Source organism: Camelus ferus, chromosome 7 (assembly GCF_009834535.1).
Source record: "Camelus ferus isolate YT-003-E chromosome 7, BCGSAC_Cfer_1.0, whole genome shotgun sequence".
NCBI classification, from domain to species: Eukaryota; Metazoa; Chordata; class Mammalia; order Artiodactyla; family Camelidae; genus Camelus; species Camelus ferus.
In genome coordinates this window covers 55,702,148-55,722,675 of record NC_045702.1, presented here as the reverse complement: position 1 = coordinate 55,722,675, position 20,528 = coordinate 55,702,148, and the positions used below count along the sequence as shown (strand labels likewise).

Below are 20,528 nucleotides of genomic sequence, written 5' to 3'. Positions count from 1 at the left end.
AGAAACCCTTTGGAACACTGGTCTGTCTCTTAGGCGTAGACAGAAATAAATCAGTTGTTTCTTTTTACTTGTATGCATATTCTGAGTAATCAGGTAAATATGACTGATTGCTTCTGTGGATCATAGGACATATGAACATAAATCATTTTCTTCCTGTTCTTTGTCTAGGGTGCTATACTTAACCATATGCTAAGTAAGTATTTTAAATACAAATAGAACTATTTACTTGGTCCCTGCATTTTATTAAATCAGTGTGTGAAAGACCATATATATATATATATATATATATATATATATATATATATATATATAGCTGCTTTATTACTTACATCTGTATCCATTATGAATCTGATGCCTAGGAAGTTGTATGAATCTAATTAAACAATCAGGTTTCCTTTTCTTATATATGGGGTTTATTTTATCTCAGTTAAAATTGTAATTTTAGAATGCATAAATGTTAATGTATACAATTTTATTAGATGTTTAAAGGATACTTCTTTAAGCATCCAGTTTTCATTTTAATAAAAAAATCATAGTGTTTCTTTATAGGTTAGTTTTATATTATCATTTAATATTTTAAAACATTGCCTTCCTATAATATATGTATTATTGGTATATTATGATAGTCTGTTTTTACTACATGGACATTTGTGTTATTTAATAAAGTATATTGTGTTATATCACCATACTTTTGTGGGTCAGTGACTGCTTTTGCACAAGATTTTAAAACATTTTATTCACTATTTTGATAAATATGTACTATATTATGTGTTGCAATTATGTGTTTCCAAGTAAATGTAAAAAGTAGAGGTAAAGGTCAGAAATAATAATTTGATCAATAATTACTTCTACTCTATTTCCGCTTTTAGGTAGCAGAATGACTGCAGATCCTTATGAGTTTCTGATTTTTGAGTTTTTAAAATGATCTAAATTTGTAACTTAGCCATAATTTGTTGGGTGACAAAATTTTGCTAAAGTTTACAAAGTGGTGTGTGTGTGCATGAAATAAGTAATCCAATATTTTTACCAACTAAATTGTTCTTTATTTCTAGAATTCTTAATGATGTCTCTTACGTTTGTCTGTGATACATTAATTCTTACAAATTCTGCTGTAGTTCACTTGTATCATTCAGCATATTTTTGTTACCAGCAAATAAAGCTATAGCTTTTTTTTTTTTCACTTAAATATTCTAGTGTAGAAACAACCATATTTTTCCACATGGAAATAATTTTAGTCATTTTTAGAAAGGGTTTATATTTGTATATTTGTTTATTAGCAGAGCTATTAATTTCAAGATTGCATTATTTCTTTTTCTTTTCATTTTTTCCTCTCCTGAATTTTGGCAGTTCCTAAGGGAATTAACTACCCCTTTTTTGCTATTTAGCTTTGGAATTACCATTTCATTTACCAGTAGGTGAATTTGGGAGAACTCCCATATCATCCTGATACTAACAAACAAATTGTGCCTTTCCTCTGGGACCCGTCACAAATAGATGAGTTCCACCTGCAGACTAATCATTTTAGAAGGTATCACTAATGAAGAAATCACTGAGGATTAAGCCATTTCCAAATGGCATATACATCAACATTATCTTCTAACAAATCTAGCATATACTGTCTTTTTTTTGCCTTTTGCATTTATTCTTGAGCTAAAAGATAACTTGAGTTTACAGTTAACTGAAATCAGCTGCAAATTCAAATTATACCAGTGTAGGAAACTTGTTCTTAATTTATTAGCTGGAAATATATATGTATATGAGCAAGAACTACCTCAGTACATGAAGGTGAAAAGTAATGAATTATGATTCACCTTTATATTCATCATGGTGTTTGACTCTAGTTATACACTAGAAATCATAATTTGCAAGTTATTACAGGACAGTCTTACAAAGTCAACATGCAGTAACTAGGCTGTAATTTGATATGAACTAGGAAAACATTAATACCATAACTCTACCTATCAAAAGCCCAGATTATTGGCAATCTGAACTTGCTTAAAAACCTGAAGTTAAGCACAAGACTATAGTTAACCAATATTGAGTCCATGTACCTAACTCAGTAGTTCTCATTTTCATGCTTATTTTGACTGTCAATTGCATTGTCTTAAGTGATTTGGTTTCTGAATCCACAACAAATTACTGTTGGGGAAAGTACTGCTTAGACAAATACACTGACAATATCAGAAAGTAGTGGCTGATATTTTTCAAGCCAAAGGTTGAATACAAGAATTTAAACAGAACAGTAGACTGATGGTACTCATTTCCAGACACAAAAGGCTGGCACACTGTTAGACGTAGCAGCATCTGTTACTCATACTTGTGACCCTGAAATGACAAAGATAGAGTAAATTATATTTGATTTTCTTGATGAAACGAAGAATGTGATTCTTTTTAAATTTCGCATTAAAGATGACTGAAATACTAGTTTCCATGCTCGAAAGACTATGCCCTAAGCTATCTAGAAATCTCAGCCTTCTTATAACTCATAAATGCTTATACTCTGAAGGTTCCTATAACCATGTGTTTAATTTAATTGAAATTTTGACTACTGAAAGATAAGTAAGTTGAATTGAGAAGAAAAAACATAAAATTGTGTGGGCTTGCCATTTAGTCTTATTTTATATTTGATGTTAGGTGTTATCTATCATTTTTTTTAACATTTTTTATTGATTTATAATCATTTTACAATGTTGTGTCAAATTCCAGTGTTCAGCACAACTTTTTAGTTATTCATGGACATATACACACTCATTGTCACATTTTTTTCTCTGTGAGTTATCATAACATTTTGTGTATATTTCCCTGTGCTATACAGTGTAGTCTATTCTACTCTATCATTTTTTCTTAATGCCAGAACAGGTATTTGAACATTTTAACTGTTTTTTAAAACACTTTTACATAGTTTATTTATAATACCAGCACAGTAAATAAAGTACTGCTACTCCTGTTTGATTTGATTTTTACTATAGCTAGAATTCTTATAGTAAACACTTTTATTCAGATCCATCTGTTGAGTCTAAACGAAAGTTTTGGAAAAGTACATAAGTTTATTTGGTTCATAAGGAAAAAGTTATAGAGGAAGAAGTGGGTAAATTTATGACATGCAATTGTGTTTTAAACTTTTTATACCTTATAGCTAAGTTGCTAAATTTTCTGAAATTTTTGATCCCCAAAATGAGTCTTTGGGAGATTGGGTTTTGTAGCATGATATGAAATTTTTACTATAAATGTAGATTTATAGTTTCCTTTATTGTGATAGTATTTAAAAAATCAATTGTTTTTCTTTGTGTGTTGTTTACAATAGCTCCTTCCCCTTTTTTTCTAATAAAGGTTATTAAATAGTAACTTTGTACATTATTCAAGTAATATGTGTCCTATAGAATTGCCTCCTTGATTCCTTAGTTGTGGTTTTCTCAACTTTTAAAGTTTAAAATCAGTAAGAGAAAGTATTTATAAAGAGAATCTGATAGATAGGTTTAGAGAAAGTATTTTTTAAAGCACAAAGAAAATCTGGTGTATAATCCTTTCTATAAGATGTATACATCTTTGTTATTTGTTGTTAAATTTTGGTCTTTCTATTCCAACTGACGCAAATTTCTTTTTACAAAACACTGAAATAATACAGATCTTTCTTCATTGTCAGCAGGATGAGATTGTCTGAAACGAAGAATAGGTATGATAGTTTTCTTAGATTTTGTACATCATAGGTGGCAGATATACTATCAAAACATTTGTTAATAAGCTTTAGAATGTACTAGAAGGTACTCTGAAAAACCAAATGCACCTACAGTGACAGGTTAATTTTGAGAAAATTTATGTTTTAGAAAATAATGTCAAATTCTTAGAATGGTTTCATTTGCTATAGTTTGTGTTAGCATGCTATAAACATTAGCAAGTTTATTTACAGTCTATCTTAACTTAGAGAGTGATGAGGTACATGAATTTTACATAAAATTAAGCTTAGAGTAGCCTAGTAGAATTCATTATTCTAAAATTTTTTAAATAATCACAATGTATTGGATATACTTCATAATATTGAATTATATGTATTTTATTAAACACTTTTAAACTAATTGGCAAGTGATTATTATTGAAGTTCAGAATTGAAATTGTTAATGTTTGCTAGTTTTGAACATATATGGCTATACACATTCATATACTCTTAACACTTCTACTATCAAAGTGCTCTGAATGATATTTGTTTTGTTTGTCAATTTTATTGTTTTTGGGTTTTTTTCTAAAACATTTATTTCAGGTGTAGATTGTCATAAACTAATCTTGTCAGCTAAGGATAGAATTAACAGTGTTATAGTTGAAATATGTAATAGTTTGCTATTTTTTCTCTGAAAAAGATTTTTTAAAATATTATTAATATATACCATAAATATGTTCACCCTGCAGGTGTGATGAATGCAGACTATGCTACCATTTTGGTTGTCTGGATCCTCCTTTGAAAAAGTCTCCTAAACAGACAGGCTATGGATGGATATGTCAGGAGTGTGATTCTTCATCTTCTAAGGTAAGGGGGGAACCAATAAGAAAAAGTGTTGCTTCTCTTTATTTTGATAGCTTTTCTGTATCTCACCATCAGCTTCCTAACTGTAAAGAAAATTGGAATATGAGAAACCAATATTTTAATCTAATGCATTTTAAGAATATATTGCCATGTGATTTTATTGCCCTTAAATTCAAGAGTAAAGAGCTCTACTAAGTTATATAAATTTCCTCATTAAAATATTTTAGCTGTTTTGTGTACCCTTCATGTTGTGTAGTATATTAAATAGTTCTCTAGTAGCCAAAAAAAGTCACCCTCTGTTAATTTAACACACCTAGGGAATGCCAGGGAAATTTGTTTTGATAAAAAAAAAAGTTAACCCAAAGAATAACCAATAAAATCCAATTTATTTTTATAGATGACTCATCTTAAGGTAAAATAAGTATATTGTGAATGTTTTATAAGGTCTATTCTTGGAGAAGACTAGTTTTCATAACCTAAATTTTTTTTTCTGGTATTTATTTTAGATGAGTGGAAAGGCTGAAATTTCTAATAGGTTTTTTCATAGTTTATCACAAAAAATAAATTATTGAAATTATGTCTTTTGAATATCAATATTATAACCTTAAATTGTGATGATCCACAGTTTAAGATTATTGTGGGTTTTTTTTTTATTGAGTTATAGTCAGTTTACAGTGTGTCAATTTGTGGTGTACAGCACAATTTTTCAGTCATATATGAATATACATATTTTCATTTTCATATTCTTTTTCACCATGAGCTACTAACAGATCTTGTATATATTTCCCTGTGCTATACAGTATAAACTTGTTCATCTATTCTACATTTACCTGTCAGTTTCTACAAATCTCAGACTCCCAGTCTGTCCCTATTGTGTTTGTTTTTTTTAATGTGTGAGTAAGTAGCTAGATTCCTGCTGTTTTGACTCATTTGACAGAAATATTGAATATATTTGAACTCAGACAGTCTGATCAGCTCTGGGTTAATCGAATTGTTCTTCCTTAAAAAGACAATGGTAATTAACTATTGTAATATGGACCTCAAGCCATCTTTCCTAAATGTCACTTGTAAGTGCATTTGTTTTTCTTAGAGTGAACTAAAATTGATACAGAATATTGAAAATTCAAGGGAGCATATCTCACGTATGCCCTGTCTGATCATGGAATCAAAAGTATATCAGTTAGAATGATTTATTCCGGCTTACCACAGAAGCCATCGGCAAAAGTTTATTTAAAATGGCAGAAAAGCATTTGACTATAGTAAAAAAAAAACTATTTGAAGAGTTTTTTTAAATAACCAAATTTATTTAAAATATTACATGTTTATATAATAAGTATTAAAATAGGATATACTATGTATTTTACTTAATAATCAAGGATTTTTCCCCAAGGTTTTAAACTATACAGTATCGAGAATTATTTTCCAGTTATTTTATTAAGACCCAGATTTAAGAGGGAGCATATTTAATATCAAAAAGTCTTACTGCATAATTTTAAAATGCTTTCCAGAAATTGTATGTAAAGGAAAAAAGCTTAGTGGCATACTATAGCTTTTAAATAGTTGTCTTATTGGACTTTTTATGGTATAATATAATTTTTCTAGTTGTGTTTGTTGTTTGGGGTTTTCTTCTAACCTTAAAAAGCAATTAAGGAAGCAACTTTTGAAAAGGATTTACTGCATTTTATAAATAAGCCTTTTTGTATAAATTCTTTTGAAAAGACTGTACTACTGTAAATATGTAGCATTGTATTAAATACAGAGAGTGGCTTTGTTAAGTTACATAGTAATTTCATTAATGAATATTGAAAATGCAAGAGAGCATATTTCACATATGTTGGCAGTATACAAAATGAATATTTTGTAAATGCAGTACGTGCCAGTATCACTGAGTAGGGTAAGATGTTCTTGTCTTGGTTTTTCCCTTTCTACCAGAAAATAAGATCTTTGGACTCTGAATGGAAATCCATTAGGAAGGCAGTTGTTAGAAAACTTGCGTTGTATTTGCTGTATTCTCTTTGACCTGGGATTGAATGAATACTGAATATAAACAGCTAACATTTTCAAAATTTCATCTAAATATTGTATCTAACTGCTGAATGTCACAGCAATTTATAATAAGGATTACAGTGGTGAAATGGATTTGTATTTTTATCATACCAACATGAATGTTACATACTTCTACTTTTTTCCAATGAAAAATTAAATTTAATGTGATAGTTAAACTGAAAGTTAAGGAAACTTAATTCATTCCCTTGAATACTTGTTTTGTATCAATTGTTTTGCTCACTTTGAAGATTTCTATTCCTAACCAGCAGGTATTAAATTTCTGTTTATTTACATTTTCCTTTTTAAGGTGTTTACTAGTATTGGGTGCCAAAAAAGAAAACATTGATAGATAATGTCATGCTTTATAAATCAGTAAATTGCTGTAGAAGCTTTTAAATTAAGAAAGTATTGTATTATTAATATCTGAGTCAAGAAAATTAGTATCATTTTAGGGCCTAAAAGAAACCCAGAATAAAAGTTAATATATTTTGCTTATCCTTCATTTTCTTCTATCCGTTTTGGTGGAATGGTATTTGTTAGGTAATAGTGGGTATATTTGCCATGCTCATATATTTTAATGACATGAAAAGCTAAGGTAGAACTAGTTATTGCCAAGAGAAAAGATGTGTATCAGTTGCCAATAAATTTAGGTAGGGGAAGGTAAATATAAAGTTGTTATTGCCATAAACTATATATCCAACTTCCTTTCTCTATGGAAGTCAGGATTACTAAGTCCAAGAAGTCTTAACTTTTATTATAAAAATTTGACTCCTAAGCAAGAAATTATTTATTTTTCTTAGAATTTTAGATTATACAAGGTGAGGGTATATAGTTGAAAGTGTACTCAAAAATGCATTTTACTTTAAACATTATTTAACTGCTAATGTTGTCTCCAAATTTTGCATACTAGGGGAAACTCTAAAATATGCCATGTATACTGTCAGCAGCATAACATATTTATAGATGACTTTGTCTTTCAGGTAATGAGTTTTTTGCTCTGGGCTTTATGATGGCAAAAATATTCTGTCACTAATCCTGACCATTGCTTATAATTATAGAAATTGTAGAAATGGAATTACAGGATTTCCACAAAAGTCTTAAGATTCATCATATCTCAATCCATAATTTTAAACTTCAGTCTATGAAAGATAAAATATACCTAAGTATATTAAATTAATAATATTGATTTAATAATAATTTACTTAACAGTAAAATGATTTTTTACTGAGGTATAATTGATTTACAACATTATGTTAGTTTCAGATGTACATTATGATGATTCAGTATTTGTATACAGAATGACTTCTGTTCTACCCAGACCCACAAAGTATGATAAGATAAGACTTTCTATACCTTATCAATCCTTCAAAAACCTAGGTGGTCACTTCAGGTTTCTTCAAAAATGACCAACTACATGGACACAGGTATATCAGTATACATGTTCACACACGGAGATACAAATCTACACACATACAAACACACATGCACAAAACATACCTTTTCCCATAGGCTGTACTTTAAAGACACCTGACCAAGGCAGCAGCTATCTAGACAGTGTGCTATGTTCATATTCATTGGGGCTAGTTCACTTGCTACCAATCACCATGCGTTAGGTATTTCTCCTTGTTCTTCACTGTGTTGTGAAGATACTATTGCTAATGAATGCTACATGCCTGGAAAAGCAGTGTATTTTATTTTCCTCCTGCATCTCACCCATCTTTCATTTTTCCTTCCATCTCTACTTACATCCATTCTCCCAAGGCAAATACCTGGAACCATCTTTAAGTCTTAATCATTCTGTCCCAAATAGAAAATCACTTGCTGAGTCTTCTAAAGTATTCTTCCTTAAATATTTCTCCAGTCTGCTCTTTGCTCCTTTTCTTCACTGTTACTTGATTCAGTGCCTCACTTTTTCCTCATTCTATCAGTTCCTCCTATTTTAGAAGCTATATGAATAAGTCTGCCAGACTCATCTTTTCTTTTATCCATTCTCTTCACTAGAATCAGTCAGAATGAAGTGTTTGCACCCCAGGAGACAGACAAAATGACTAATTAAAGTAATCTAATTCTGTATAATAGCATTCTATTTTAATTTTAAGTCTGAGTGTGTTTTATAATGTAAATAACATTAATACTATAGAACAGATACATAACTTCACACATATGTAAAGTGCATATTTAAAATATTTTAGTATTGGGGTACATCCGTAGCAGAGTTTGGAGACCATAGTCCTATACTCTTACTAGAGTGATCTTCCTGAAAATACATTTGACATGCCTCTGCTTTACATCTGTCAGTGTTTTCTCATCCTCCTACATATCCAGAATATAACCAACAAAATCAGGAAGTTAACACTGACACATTATTACCATCTAATCCTCAGACTTCATTGGAGTTTTGCTATTTGTCCTAGTAGTGTCCTTTATAGCAAAAGGATCCAGTACAGAATCATTCATTGCATTTAGTTTCATGTTTCTTTAGTCTTTAATCTGGACAGTCCCTTAGTCTTTCCCTGACTTTCATTGCCATGCCACTTTTTAAAATTACAGAACAGTTATTTTATAGAATGTCTTTCACTTTGCATTTTTCTGATCTTTTCTTGCAGTTAGATTCATTTTATGCATCTCTGATAAGAATACCACAGATGTGATGCAGTATGCATTCTGTCAGGTGACACATGATTTCAGTTTGAACCATAGATGTGATGTTAACTTTAATCACTTGACTGAGGAGTTGTCTGCAAGTCTTCTCCATTCTCTTCCTCTTAATAATTAATAAGTAACTTGTGAGGAAGAATCTTGAGAATGTAAATATCCTATTCCTCATCAAACTTTTACTTTCTGTTTTCAGTGGGTTATATTGTTTATTAGCATTATTTATCTTGATGTTAAAATTGTCCCAAATTTGGCTAATGGAAACCACTTACGGCTGGCTTTTGCCACTTCTACCTGGCACCTGTGTCCTTTTCATATGAACCCAGCAACCTTTGAGTGCTTCCTTACTAAAAGATTTCCAGGCTCAAATTTTGCTTTCCCTTCCCCTACTCCTAGAATCAGCCATTTCTCCAAGGAGCTCTGGTTCTTTTTTAGTGGAGAATGGCATTTAGAAACCAAGATCTTGGTATAGACATGCTCAATGTTACTGGGATGTTGCTCCTCCTGGATCTTCTCAGTAGACAGAGCCAAGGACCAGATACATGTATTTACATTCATTGACATTCACATTTATACTTACATGTTTTTTATAGGCATTGGAAACCATTCTAGTTTTCTCTTTTTTTATATTTGTAACTCCCTCACCAAAAACTCGCTCCCATTATCTTTGATATATATTATATGATTAATTCCCTGATATAAAACTGATCTCCTGTCATCTTCCACCCCAATCTACATTGACACCTACTTTGCTTACCATAACCTGATGGCTTTTAGATTGAATGGTTCAGGAAGGGGAGAGAGAGGGATAGAGGGCAGACATTTTTAATTTGTATAAGCTTCTAAAATTATTTTAATGAGCAGTCAGGAATAAGAACCATTGTTTTATGTATTTTACAAATTCTTAAGTTACTAAAAAAGGTTTTTAAACTAAAAATTAACTTTTTTACAGTTTTAAACTACACAGTGCATATACCCAAAGTCAAACTTCAACCGACACTTTAAAATTATGTTCTATACTTACATATTAAGTTAAAAGGTAGACTTAATATTGTATTTTTTTTTAATATAGGGCACAGGTCATTATTGTCTTTTTTCTAGGATTTACTTGATATAAATCTCAACAACTTCTGTGTGCTTAAACACCTCAAATGAAGATAACTTATTTTGACATAGTTAAATGAACATGTATAAATATTTCTTTTAAAGATGCTTCATCCAAGTCATACATATTCACAAGTGCCACTGAGAATTTAGATACACATCATGTTTTACAGTCACTGTGCCAGTTATGATCCTAGCTTTTCATCCTTTATAAGCTCTGCTTTGTGAAAAGCCAAAGAGTGTACATGACAGGTCATTATCTGACTAGTGTAAGATGAGCTATCAGCTTGGAGACCTCCATCTGTTTCACTCTTATTTGATCTTTCTAGTATACTACTCTTTTTGAGTAGTAATAAGTTGAATTCACATGCATAGGAATCTCATCTAAATCCCTATGGGAGATTTTCTGAAACTATAAATGCATGACATGCCAGCTCAGGCAAGTGGTACTTTCTGATAATCATTTGTGTTAGAAATTCCTAAGTAGGGAAGTATAATTTTTTTTTAATTTTTTGTTTTACTTTCCAGATTTTCTGCATTGAGCTACTAGAATTATATTACTGATATGCTTATGTAAATGTATATATAAGTATTTATTTTCAAATAAAACAGTCATTGAGAATTTTGCCTCTTTAAGAGCTGAACAGAACAATCTCTCCAAGGAGTATCTTGCCACAATACATTAAACAAGCACATTTAATTGAACCTGGTGATGTTGGAAATTGAATGTCTGAGTTTTATGTATTATGAAGATTTATGAAAAATATAAAATTTAAATGAATTATCCTTTAAAGTTCTTCTAAATTTGAAGCATATAACCGACCCATAAAAAAAAAGACTTTTTAATATTTTAACTATTCATTTGACCTCTGGGATTTTATCTGGCACTAGGTTACATTTTAAGTTTCTAAATTTAGCACGGTTGAGTGATAAGTCATTTTCAGGTAAAACTTAACACTGCTTAACAGTCTTATTTCAGTATTCTTCTAGGATTTGTGTGACAGTAGAGGTTATAACAATATGCTTTACCAAGCTTTACTAAGTTTTGATTTGCTTTTTACTGATACAGTTATGTAAAAGTCTGGAGAATATTTGTTTATACAATATTCTGAATTAGAATCCTGTAGACTTATTAAAAGCCTCAGAATTAAAACTGTGGTGTGGTTATCGTTGGTGATGGCTATGGTTAAATATTTAAACTTTAGGTTTTCTCTGTGCTAGCATGCAGGATAAAGCCCACAGACTTCCAGGTGATCTTCTACCTTATCCTAGACTAAGTTCAGGATGTTGCTGGTTACCCTAGCATTTTCCCTGTCATGCAAAATTGTTTGTATAAATGTCTTTTAAGTCTTTAGTTTCTAACAGAGTGCTTTACTTTGAGACTAGTAACAGTGGTTTGTGAATTCAATAAAAAAGTAATAGCCAATAACAATTCTAATAATTATAGATGGTACTGTGCTTTAAAAAAAAAAGGTAGAGTGTGTTATTTGTTTAAATGGAACATTTAAGTACTGAACTCTTTATTTGTCGTTATTGCCTGCTCAAAAAAGTTGTTTACTTGATTGTCCTAGACATGTTTCTGAAACCTATGCATAAGTAATATTTTTACCGAGTAACAATTTTCAGGAAAAGAAAGATTGTTTATGGTTATTCTTTAAAATAGAATTGGAATCTGTATTGATCTTAGTTCTGTAACCTAAGGTAATTTTTACGGGGACTGTGTAATACACATTAAGGTATACTTCAATTAGTCATGATCAGGTTTTCCTTAAGAATCTTTTCAAAAAAAGAATTTCTTTCCTCCAGGCAAAATTTGTCAGTGTTTATGACATGCATTTTTATATATTTCAGCATCATATTTACAGAGAGAAAATAATTGGAACCTCTAAAATTACACAAATGTTTTCTATGTTAATATTTTCAAGAGTTGAAAACTGAGTCACCTTTTAAGTTATACTTCCTACAAACTGGGAAAACAAGTCATTTTCTAATTCAGATGGCATGTGGTCATAGCATGCTGTGGAACACCGTATGTGATGAGAAACTAAAGCATAACTGAGATAATTCATCAAAGTACAATAGGATGCCATACACAGGAATGCCTTTCAGAGCTCACCAACTTCATGCTGTCCTTTGGTTTAAAATTTTTTTACGTTTTTATTTTTATTTTGGAGAAAAAAATCACCTACTATAAATCTGTTATTAACTAGGATGCTGAAGGACAGTTCATTACAGCTTTTAAAAAGTTAATAAGAATATTTTTACATTATTAACCCAGCATTTGAAATGTTAAAATTGGATTATATAACATACCAATGTGAAAATTCAGAAGGAATGTAGAATATGTTAATTATGTAAACTTATTATCCCAGTATTTATGTATAATGCAATTGTGAGACATTGTTCATTGCAAAGAGATAGTCCTAGATGAATTAAGCTAGCTCGTTCTCAGAGTTATGAAAGTATCACCTGAATAATAGGAAAGGCTTAAATCCTAGCTTCAAAAAACAGAGATTTCGTGTATTCTGATGTAGATACAGTTAGATTGTTACTTTCTTCTAATTTAAACATTTAGTTTAACTTTTCCATCATTTTGTAGAATTACTTATCTGTTAAAAAATTGCCTTTGTAACCTACGTATTGTGATTTAAGTACTCTTTTGCCTACAACTCAGGCTTCTTCAAATCTAAGATAAGAAAATTCAAAGTATGAACCATGATAGTGGAATTCAGTTCTGAAATCAAATGTATTTAAACATTCTAATCTTAACTTTCTGATAGAATACTTACCAAGATTGATAAGAAACTACAGATTAGGGGTTGGGGAACATAGTGAAGATGTGTTATGCCATGTTACATACATTTTAACACACTCATTTTTTGACATCTCTGAATTTGGAATTTGGATGTGTATCCATAAGTAGTTTATATCTTTAAGTGATAATTTTTTTTTATAAAAACTTGCCATTAAATTTATGGAGTTTCTTATAAAATGAGCCATTGTTGAGCGAGAAAATAGAGTAATTTAAAACACACAGAAAGTCAAAGTATACAATATAATGTAGAGGAAAAAGCTTTATGAGCTCTGGAAAGAAGCAAACTGGGTTTAGATATTAACTATTTACAATGCTTGTGACCTTCAGCAAGTTGCTTCACTTCAATGAGCTTCAGGTTGCTGCTCAGTTGTGAAAGTTTTAATGGCAATGTTTAGAATAGTAGAGGTGCTCTGTAAATGACATCTCCTCTCATACTTAAAAATAAGCAAGCATTTTAGCCACACAGAGAAAAGTTCAAAATCCATGATAATTTTCTGATTTTCAAATGAAAGAAATGTTTTTAAAAAGTAATCTCTGAAGAGCAGTTTTCTGTGTTTAATTTTTTTTATCTTCACACATACCAAGTAAAAATCTTTCTTGTCTCTTTCAGAGTTTCACAGTAAATAGATTAAGGCCATGTCTGACTTTTTCATTCACAAAAGTGTCTGTTTTAATTTCTTGCTAGAGTAAAGACACAGTGAAAGCTATAATTAATCTATTTTTAAACTAAGGCTCTTGTAAGCCCTTAAAACTTTTAAGATTATATACTATTTTATAAGGTATTTTTTTCTATTTGTTGTTTAATATTAGCAAATAGTATTTTTATATTGATGGCAATGACTATTTCACATTAAATACAGAATTATGGTACTCTGTGAATCGCACAGATCAAATACTAATGTATTTATTTTATAAGTAGAAAGCATGATATTTAGGAAGTAAAGATTTACTATTATATTTAAACCACTGGCTCTACCAAGTATTGAATACTAGGAAAAGACATAAGTGATCCTTTCAGGGGAACTTGTTTTTAACTGAAGACATGTTTTGTTCATAGGTGAAGAAAGATCAAAGAAATTTCCCATAGACAGGAGAGGTATTATTTCCATGTCAAGGTCAGGAAAACTACAAACTTAAAACTCAAATGAAAATAAAAAATAAATAAAATTTAAAAATAACAAACCACCGAAGACAGCTGTAAGATAACTTATGAATTCACTTTGTCAAGGTGTATGCAGTTTTTGACAATGAAAGTCATCAAGCCTAATGAATGGCTTTTAGAGAACGGGCATGTATCAGCAACACATTCTTTTATTGTATAAATATTTGAATACTTTTAAGGATGGAAATGGGGGAAGTTCTGGGCTAGCACTTTTACATTCCTTGTAGAGCCTTGGAAATTTAGTTAACTAACTTTTAGGACATACTATGTAAGTACATTTAGAATTTCATGAAATGATCACATGCCTTCAATATGTCTCACAAACATTTGTGCCAAGAGAAAGCCTCATTCTTAAGTAAATAAGGATATTTGTACTCATTCTCAGATGCTACTAATGCCTTTCTTTTAAGAAGGTAGAATCTCAATACGTGCTTTGTATGTATGAGCCAAAGGGCAGTGATTTGTACATGTAACTTATGGCCCTATCTTTACACCCCATACCCGCCCCCCTCTCTGCCAACTACTCCCCTGATTCCTAGTGAAAGAAACCATAAGTAATATACTTCCTTAATCAAAGCATATAAATTTCTCTATTTTTAACCTCATGTTACTTTAAAAATTTAATCTCTCTTTCTGAGAGTATCAGATATGCTGTTCTTAATATTTTTTTTCCATTGGTAAAATGTTAATTTAAGTAAAACAAATTTTAAGACACTATTCTCCCACTGTGCCATAGCGCCAGCATAGTCCAGTCCTGCTCCATATTAAATTATTTGCTTCAGTTCTCATTTTGACAGGGCCCTATGGATTACCTTTAACTTTAATAGGTTAGGTGAACACCACTTTATTCCTTCTTGTGCTTTATTTTTCAAAAAAAAAATTTTAATCTTCTGATTTACATCATAATTTGTGAGATTTTCATCACTTGTCAATCCATATACCACAAATTCTGGTGATTTCTCCTACAAACCACCTGTACTAGCATCTTCTGAAGTACTGTTAAACATACAACTTGGGGGGCCCATGAAGACCTGCAAAATCAGTTATCTCTGGAACGGTGCTTGGGAATCAGCATTATTATAAGCACCACAAGTGATAATTATGCTTCTTTAAAGTTTAAGAACCACTGCTATTGACCCTAATCTCTCTTAGCTTCCTTACATGAAGTTTTTGTCTCTAACCAAAGTACCTACAGGGTATATCACTCATTCTCAGACTTTTCCCTAATAGGACTTTCTTTCAACCCCACAGGCAGGTTCAAGGTAGATTGCTGACACCTGATTCAGGTTCAGTATAGTAGTATTTCTGGATTGCTAATATACCATATTCCCTTTCTTCTTCCCGAGTTGTTAAGTTGTCCAGCAGTATCGCAAGGATCTTCTCTGATCTGTAGATTCAGTTTGTCCCCATCAATCTTCCTCAATACTCAGCTTCATCTTTTTTTTTTTTCTTCTTTGTGGCAGTTGATGCAGTTGGTAACTTCCTCCTTTTTACAGACTCCTTCCTTGCCTTCAGTGAGTCTGTTCCCCCCTGGCTTTCCCCCTTCTTAGCAGACCTTTTTTTGGGGTTTGAGGGGGTCTTTTGATAGGCTTCTTTGGCCTGTTTTCAATCTTCCTGTTCTCGCTCTGCAGGTGACAGCATCTATACACAGAGCTCAGTACCATACCAATTTTGCTACAGGAAAACCTGGCATTTAGCAATTAATGATCCATCTACTTTCTCTGAGTTAATATTCATCAGGAGATTTTCTGTCTTTTAAAATATTATCCTTTAGTCAAATAATTAAGACAAATTTACCAATAAGTTTTAGCTGGCCATTTTCACTATCTAATAGCCTCCTTTTACTATAAAGCTTAAATAGTTTATGCTTAACTAGGAGAATGCATATACATTTGATCGCCAAGTAAAATATTATTTTGGAGATATGATTAAATATGCTACAATTGAAGTGTTAGACTCTTATTTGACTTGTTAACTTAAAAGCTGGAGAGTAATAATTCAAATTGGCAAATTTCTAGTATAATAAAACTAGCATCCTTTATATAAAAATCTTGCTTTAAAAAATATGTGTTTCTTACTCTTTTTTTTTCCCCCATACTTTTTAATTTTCTCTGACTCTGTGTTTCTGGAGAAAGTTGAAGTCAGAAAAAGAAATTGCAAAAAAAAAAAAATTGCATACACTCTGTGTTTTTTAATTTGTTATAAATGTAAAGCATGGTTATTGTAGTCTATTTGAAAAATCCAAAAAGCATAAAGAAAAATATTTAAATATTACCTGTAATAATAGCACCAAAGCTGTTACATTCTGCTCATGTTTCAGTAATATATCGTACTCTTCTAAAATTGCAGTTATATTATACATTATGTTATATATATTTTTCATGTAACTGCATATATGACAGTTTTCCATATTGTTAAATACTCTTCTAACTAGATTTTTAAGTACTGTACAATATTCCTTTGCTCAGATAACTCTCAGTATAATTGCTGGGTCAAAAAATGGGGCATTTTAAAGATAAGAAAGTACTATAATAGCAATAATAATAGCAATGAACATTTATTGAGTACCTCTATGTGCCTAACATTATCTAAGCACTTAAAATGTATAATCATGTTTAATCCTCAACAGAGTCTTTAAGGTAGGTAATGTTTTTCATCTCTTAAGTGTGGGTTAAAAAAAAAAAATGTAGTTCAAAGAAGTAAGGATCACACAGTTAATAAGTGGTATAAGAGTGATTCAAACCCAGATCTGCCTGATTCTACAGCCTGCATTTTAGAAACTTGTCATCATATATTGAAATAGGTATTTTCTTTTCCTTGTTGCAAGAGATTCTCAAATTAGATTTTGTTCTGAAGCCATTTTAAATTTTCATAATGTAGAAACTCAAGATAATTTTTTCTGTTATAAACAAACACCACTAGTAGTAGGAAAAGGAAAAGTACTTTGTTCAGTGGGATCTATTTTGATCTTTTTAATGAATTGGAGCAGAAAGCCTGGAGGTAATTTTTAAAACAAATCGACTAATAAAGATGCTCCTACTGGAAGGTGTTGCAGATAGGCTATGACTCCTCAAGGCCCTTTCTTGATGAAATTCAGTGAAAGGAGTGTCTGTGTTAAGGGAGCTGCCACTTGACAACATAGATGATTTATGCAGACCCAGCAGAAACTAATCTGTTGTACTTGGAGGGAGGTAAGGGAAAGGGATCTAAAAGTGAATTTTTTTTTTTTAATTAGGCACTAAGCACTGTATTTTAGCTGACTCTTACATTACTGCCTAATATTTCTCATGAGTTGTGGAGTTTGAAAACCTGTACTGTAAAAAGAAACTAAAACCAACCACATTCAGTGCACAACCATATTCATTGCAAAGATAGTTTGAGGATATTCTGATTTGTGCAGTATCACCCACTCTGTGTACAAACTAGAAGATTTTGTATTTTTTTCAATATTAGCATTCTTTTGCAGTAAAAAATTCTCATATTCAAAAATAATACCTTGTTTGTCTGTGGATCAAATGCTAATTATAATGCAATCTAGACTCATTTGGATTAATTCGTTTGTTAACTGTTTGTTAACCAAAGAATATGAAATTATTACCTCACCTATAAAAAGTTAAAAAATGTTTCCTTCTTCCTTGATGATAAAGATCCATATATGCAACTTTTTAGTCCACTGTATTTCCACCTGTGACCCTAGCTCAGCCATCTAGGTTCTTTTGTGACTTCTAACTTCTACAAGTTATTTTATCTAGCTTTAATATATTGTTCTCTTTTTTCCTCTATTCTAATTCATATTCCTAATTTAAACTCTGGTCACCTAAGATGCAATCTATTTTAATGTTTTCTCTGAAGGTTTCTTAAAGGTTTATGTTACAGTGTTGTATTGAAGTTAAGTTGGTTTTTTGTTAAATGTACCTTCAATAATGGCTACAAATGATTATCTGCTTCGCTGGTTTGAAAACTCTTTAAAGTATGCTTATAGAGGTTAAAATTTTTAAGAATCACTTTGAAAAGTTCAGGCCACATCAAAGCATTTTTATCAGTTCACTTTTAAGGGACTGGACTATTTTCTCAGCTTCTAAAGACAAACAGTATTCTGTAAATTGTTTCCAAAGAGAGTTTTAAATTTAGATTAGCAGATAATTGTGAATCAGTTTCCAAAGCATAGATACACAGATAACCTAAAGTAAGTCATTGAACATAAGCTATTTCAGCATTATCTTCGTATTTTAATGCAGCAGTTTCAACATACACACCACCAATAAAAAAATCTTTACTTAATAACTCCATTCAAACTTCATTCCAGTATCCAGTCATTAGTTTAATTATCATTAATTTTTCCCCACTTCAGGTCATCTTAGGATTGTGAATGAAGTGATGTTTTTAGAAAATATTCTCTTTCTTTTAAAAAAAAAAGCACAGTGGTATATAATTTACACATTTTTCTACCCTTTCCCTGTGATATTTAGTGACTGTGGAAGCTTTAACCTGTTTCAGCCTAAATACTGTATTAACTACATCTTATCCTCATTTCTTTTTGAGTGCTCCTTCTTGAGTTCTACTACTACTCATGAGTCTAACTTTTGCAGTGAGATAAACTTTCTTCATGATTTAGTTGTTCTCAAGTCCCCAAATTTTCTTTTTTCCTACACTTTCACCCCTCCTCGTTTTCCCTGACAATGAAAGCAGCATTTGGAAACACGATATGCTATATATTTATCAAGTGTATTTATGTTTCTTCATCAGTAAAATGCTTCCCTAAGATAAGAACCTCCCTAAAGAGTCAAATACTTAGTTGGCCTTTTGTTTTCTGTTTTTTTGTTTTTCATTCACCATACCAATTTAGCAGTGGAGGGGAGTCCTTCAGTCTTAAACTGATACCTTTAAATAAAAACTCTTCAAATTAATTTTAAATAAAGCATATAAAATGAGACAACAGAAATGATCTTATCTGCTCTCTATATTAAGTGCTTTAAAGACTATCCAGATTTCTATTTAAAAGATTAATTTTCCATTTTTATTCTGATCTAAATAAATGTTGTTCCTGAATTCAAGACAAGATGCAAACAGAAAGCAACTTAATTCTTTAATCCCAATGCCTTTAAACTAGCTTTGTTGCATTTTCTTTTTTTGAGCGACTCTACAGCATATCTCATGGTTTTTCCAGTCTCCTGAGGTATTAATAGTCTTTTTAATATCAAAAATCTAGTCAATGTAATGTCAAGGCTTTAGTTCCTCAACCAATTCAGAGCTTTTCCTCTCCCCATCTCAGACTTGCTTCAAACTGGGAAATCTAGTTTGGAAGGGGGCCGTATAGGACTTTTAGACTCTTGTCCCTCCTTCCTTTCATGGGTTTTTAGTGATTTCTCATTGCTAGGGCTTTCCTACCTGCTGTTCCCTTGTAGTGACAGATGGGTTCTCTTGTGGGTTACTTATAATTCATTTTTCAGAACTCAAGGCCCTTTTGTCTCCTCTCTGATTGGCATCACACCACTCCACTAGGCTGTTCTCTTTGGCTAGATCCCTTTCTAGAAAGACAGCCAGAGTCTTGCTTTCTTTCACAGGTCGTCATTTGTCCTCAGGTAAGCACATGCAAACCCTTGCCCTGCAAGCTCAGATGAGCAGCCATTCCCCAGGCAGCCCTGTATCTTTGCTGCTCTGCTGTTACAACCAGACAGACGCAGCACCAGCCAGTCTCTCTGACCCTCAGACTCCTGAGTACTTTTCAGGAAAAAAAAAAAAAAATTCTCTTACATAAGGACTTCCTTTTAATGTACCTCTTTTAAAGAAATCCTTACTCTCCAGTCTCATTTTTTCTTTCTTCAGGTTTCTCCTTTGATGAATTACCAAACTAATCTTGGTGTGAGACTTTGAAGAAAGTTTTTTCTGAAAGTATTATCAGTATATATCTTTTAAAAATGAAATTTTAGACTGTTTATGAGAGACTGATAGATAAAATGCCACCTACCCCAAGAGTCCTTTAATGTAAGAATGTCAAATGCCCTATCATCATGACTCAAACTTCCTCAAGAACTCCAGTGCATCTTCCTCTTTCTGATTTTATTCTCCTCCTCCCTTTTAAACTGTGATTTGGCATGTTAATATACATTTATAAAAACATTAGGACCCTCTATTATATTCCTTAGCTTTCTCTGCATCCACTGTATTGTTTCATCTCAATTGTTTCTGGTTTGGGTTTTTTGTTTGTTTGTTTTTGGTTTTGGGGGGGG

The 20,528-nt window shown here is 31.4% G+C and overlaps 1 protein-coding gene and 1 long non-coding RNA gene across 5 annotated transcripts in view; one reads left to right on the top strand and one right to left on the bottom strand.

Moving 5' to 3' along the window:
* LOC116664956 overlaps positions 1-20,528 on the bottom strand; it is a 104,354-nt gene that overhangs the window by 18,783 nt on the left and 65,043 nt on the right. Inside the window, exon 5 of one of the 2 annotated variants that reach the window (XR_004321516.1) lies at positions 538-2,325. The exons of the other annotated variant lie outside the window; for it this stretch is intronic. This is a non-coding gene — a long non-coding RNA (uncharacterized LOC116664956). Of the gene's footprint in view, positions 1-537; positions 2,326-20,528 lie in introns of those variants that run through there. 2 annotated transcript variants of the gene reach the window in all.
* PHF14 (PHD finger protein 14) overlaps positions 1-20,528 on the top strand; it is a 139,350-nt gene that overhangs the window by 94,640 nt on the left and 24,182 nt on the right. For 2 of the 3 annotated variants that reach the window (XM_032483935.1, XM_032483937.1), the window contains exons 17-18: positions 3,644-3,673; positions 4,402-4,519. In XM_032483935.1, the coding sequence (XP_032339826.1) occupies positions 3,644-3,673; positions 4,402-4,519 (148 nt within the window). The remainder of the gene's footprint in view (positions 1-3,643; positions 3,674-4,401; positions 4,520-20,528) is intronic. The other variant, XM_032483936.1, reaches the window with a different exon arrangement.